Here is a 3,586-nt window from a genome sequence, read left to right on the forward strand (position 1 = left end):
ACAGTTTATTCTAATATGGCAGGAAAAAAGAAAAAGGTCACATGGGGGCAACCCTTCCCCCCATTCCCATAGGAGAGACAGCGACACACAGAGGACTGATATAACATCAGAAAAACATCATTAAAAAGGCTACTAAGGTACAGGTTAATTGCGCCGCTCAGAATATAAATTGAACCTTTGAAAACATCTTCCCTTCGGCATATGTCACTGCTGTCACTCAGTAGTTCAATCAATGTCAGCATTCCTTGAATTGCAGTCTGCCCATGCACAGCCTGAAGGTGACTTCAGAGCATTGTGGTGTCGCCATTTATAACAAGACAAGCAAACCTGGACCGCAAGCATGTGACTTGACATTTTAAGTAGTGGACGTGAGTTTAATTTCGGTGGTGCGAGGATTTTACAAGCGTGCATGAAAAGTGGCTATTGACTGACATACTGTATTCTTTATTTGTACCAACTACTGTACAAAAAACATGCATATAACTTCATCATATGAACATTAATAGTTTTGTTATGCTGTAAGTAACTTGTGATGGGAATTAAGAAGAACATTGAAGCACTGCTGTATATTATTGATTCTTACCATGACACACCCCATTTATCTGACCATACTCATCTCTTCCTGGGCCCCAATTGAACCACTCGAAAAAAAAAAAACTCGTGTTGACTTGTTTTCAACGTGTTTGACAATTGTACAGCTGTTTTTCTGAGCTTTTCCCCCCTCTCTCTCGCTCTCTGATTGGTCGGGAGAAAATACACAGTATCTAAAAATCGCTTCGCATTTTCAAAGCATTTCCCCAAACTCTTCTCATTAAACTGCAATTTATTTATTCATTTAGTCTCTATTTTGTTGTTGAAGTTTTAATCTTTTGTATCTTAATACGTTGTGTTTTGTGATTCATTGATTGTCGTATTAATTGTTTCATTCTGTCATTTTTGGACTGTTTTGTATATCCTTCTTCTATAATTCATTGGGAGCGAAAGTTTTTTTTTTTTAATCGAACGATCTCACGACTTGCTTTATTATGTCACAGCGCCCTCTGCCGTTCAATTTGGGGTATTTTTTTATACCCCCACCACAGTCCGTCAGGCAACGCCAATGGTGAAATGAGTCCAAATCGGCTTGTCGCCATTTTTCAGGTATTTGTACTGTACTTAACTAAAGTATGTATTTTCCTGACGACTTTTTACTTGTACCGCAATTTTTTTTAAAAAAATCTGTACTTTCTACTACGACTGAAAAAGGGAGAACACGAGTCTCTATTTCTTCAGTACAAAAGAATGAGTTCTTTTGGCACCTGTGGGCAGCTCACAATTGCGCAACAATGAAGTCGCGTGTACAGTACAGTATTTTTGTGTAGTCAGGCCCCGCCCCCTCCAGCCTGCCGATTGGCCATAGTAAAAGTAACCTCTCACTTGCTCTTATTTGGTTTGCTCCAAACGCGTGAGTGACCGCGTGGCGCTTGGAAAGTTTTCTCCCTCCACCGTAAACACACAACTCAAGTGAAAAAAAAAAAGGCGACTTCTAATCGTCTTTCAGTTGCGAAGGACGAGTGAGAAGTAGAAGTAGTGAGGACGAAAGTGAACATGAAATAAAACATTTCAGCAAGGTCAGGGTCGTTCGTAACTTGAGAGCAGCGGCGTTGGATCGAACTGTCAATCATGGTAATTTCCACACTCTCATACGCTCTTCCAAATGTATTTTTTTATTGCTGTCATTGCTTGCTCAAATGTCAACGTTGTTCTCGTTATGGTTGACCCACGAAACAAAGCTGCTTTTTGGTGGGAATGGAACATGCTGTTCTGTAAACGCTTGTCTCACCCTCGACTGGTTGAAAAACGGTTTCAATACCTGCACTGTTAAATGTGTTCTTATTTTAAGTCAGCTGTTCTCAAATATTTGACACCAAGTACAGCCTCAGACTATACGGTAGTCTGAGGCTCCACCATCATAAAACAGTAACATCGTACTTCATCAAAAAAAATTTTGTAAGCCAAATAGAATTGATTATGCACAGTTTGAACACTACACGACACTTATGGGTCAATAAAAAAGTATAGGTACCTGGGTAATGATTCATTTAACATGTATATATGAAGTTAAATTAAAAACTGTTCGGTAATTTATTCGTTGTTTTGTTTTTCCACTGGATTAGTGTCGAACTGCACTGCATCATACTCAGAGGTGTTAACAAGGTGCTAATATTTTGCCACTCTAAATAAAGTAACCATTACATTGGCAAGGACTCCCTGTGTGCTGCAGTGCGGTTCTTCAACACTGCAAACCACAACAACAACACAGTACTGTACTTTAAATCGAGCCCTGATGCTGCAGGTACATGTTGACCGAGACTTGCATTTGTCCTGTCTCAATGTTGCCCTGATTTTCTTTCGCTAAGGTGCTGTTGAGCTGAAAGGAAGGTGAAACCGGCAGATAGCACGCCGGTGGCCTGAAGAATGCGCTTGTATATACGTTTGCCGATGTCGCGTTTGCCTTGTGAACGATGTGATCAGGTCCTGGGAAAGGAGCCCCTCTCTGCTTCCTGCGAAGTCATGAGTTGGACACCAATGTATGCTCTCCTGAAAAGACCTTGTCAAAGTCCTTACTTAGGAAAAAGACAACTATGAATTGTCTTGTTTGAGATTGTTCAAACAAGTTATGCAATTATGATTATTTACAGTCCCTGTTACTGTCCTCGATAGTCCGTTGCAAACCCGAGAAATGCAACCCTCCTGAAGGCACAGACTAAATACTAGAAAATGAACCCTGGAAATTAATTGTAGTCCATTTCAAGCCTTTTTTTTAACTTCAGTGACTTTTAATCACATTTTATCTTGCCCTGCCAGATGGTCAGCGGCCCTAAACTTGTGATCCAAGAATCGCCCCTGGCAAGCTCTCGTTATAGCAGGTCATCGTGACCTAACGCATTCACCCTCCCTTTTGTCCATCGGTGCCCTTGACATTCGAAACCTGAACACAACAAAATAAAAGCCCCCCCGGTAGGTGTGACAAACCATGGTGACAATGTTCTCCCTCACAGCTGCAAGGACTCACTGAACAGTCTGAATGGTTGTAAAAGACGCGCGGCAGGGTCACCCACGTGTCCCTGCAACGCACCTTTCTATCATTTTGACATTTTATTTGGACAATGCTGGCAATAGCAAATTTTTATCATGTCTGCCTGACTACGGTAATTTTTAGTTGGGCGCAATAAAGTATTTCCTGCCCACGTGCTTTCCATGTAAACCTCGGCAACGCCCACGGGCTCAACCAATGTAATCCTACATGGCCCCCCGCCCCTCACCATCCATTTTAAGATTTGACTGCTCCGCACATATTTGTCATTCTCCAAACAGCCCGCGCATCCAATATGTTTGAATACATCGTTTCAAAACTCTTTCTAGCCGAATGTGCTCACCTACAAACTACGATGAAGCCAACGAGAGTCATGACCCGATCACATGTCAAAGTGTTTATTTATTTTGATTGGCAAAGACGCACTTCCTCTTCCAACACCCCCACGTGTTCTCTATTTGCTGCAAAGCCGATATTTGAGATGGGCTTCCAAACCGACCCGCCCCCCCC

At 41.9% G+C, this 3,586-nt stretch overlaps 1 protein-coding gene across 2 annotated transcripts in view; it reads left to right on the forward strand.

Annotated features, from left to right (window-relative positions):
• Positions 1 to 3,586, forward strand: part of slc6a16a (solute carrier family 6 member 16a) — a 10,752-nt gene that overhangs the window by 1,310 nt on the left and 5,856 nt on the right. Inside the window, exon 1 of one of the 2 annotated variants that reach the window (XM_019888668.1) lies at positions 1,424 to 1,665. The exons of the other annotated variant lie outside the window; for it this stretch is intronic. Within the exon in view, the coding sequence (XP_019744227.1) occupies positions 1,663 to 1,665 (3 nt within the window). The 5' untranslated portion in view covers positions 1,424 to 1,662. Of the gene's footprint in view, positions 1 to 1,423; positions 1,666 to 3,586 lie in introns of those variants that run through there. 2 annotated transcript variants of the gene reach the window in all.

Source organism: Hippocampus comes, unplaced genomic scaffold (assembly GCF_001891065.2).
Source record: "Hippocampus comes isolate QL1 unplaced genomic scaffold, H_comes_QL1_v1.1 scaffold427, whole genome shotgun sequence".
NCBI classification, from domain to species: domain Eukaryota; kingdom Metazoa; phylum Chordata; class Actinopteri; order Syngnathiformes; family Syngnathidae; genus Hippocampus; species Hippocampus comes.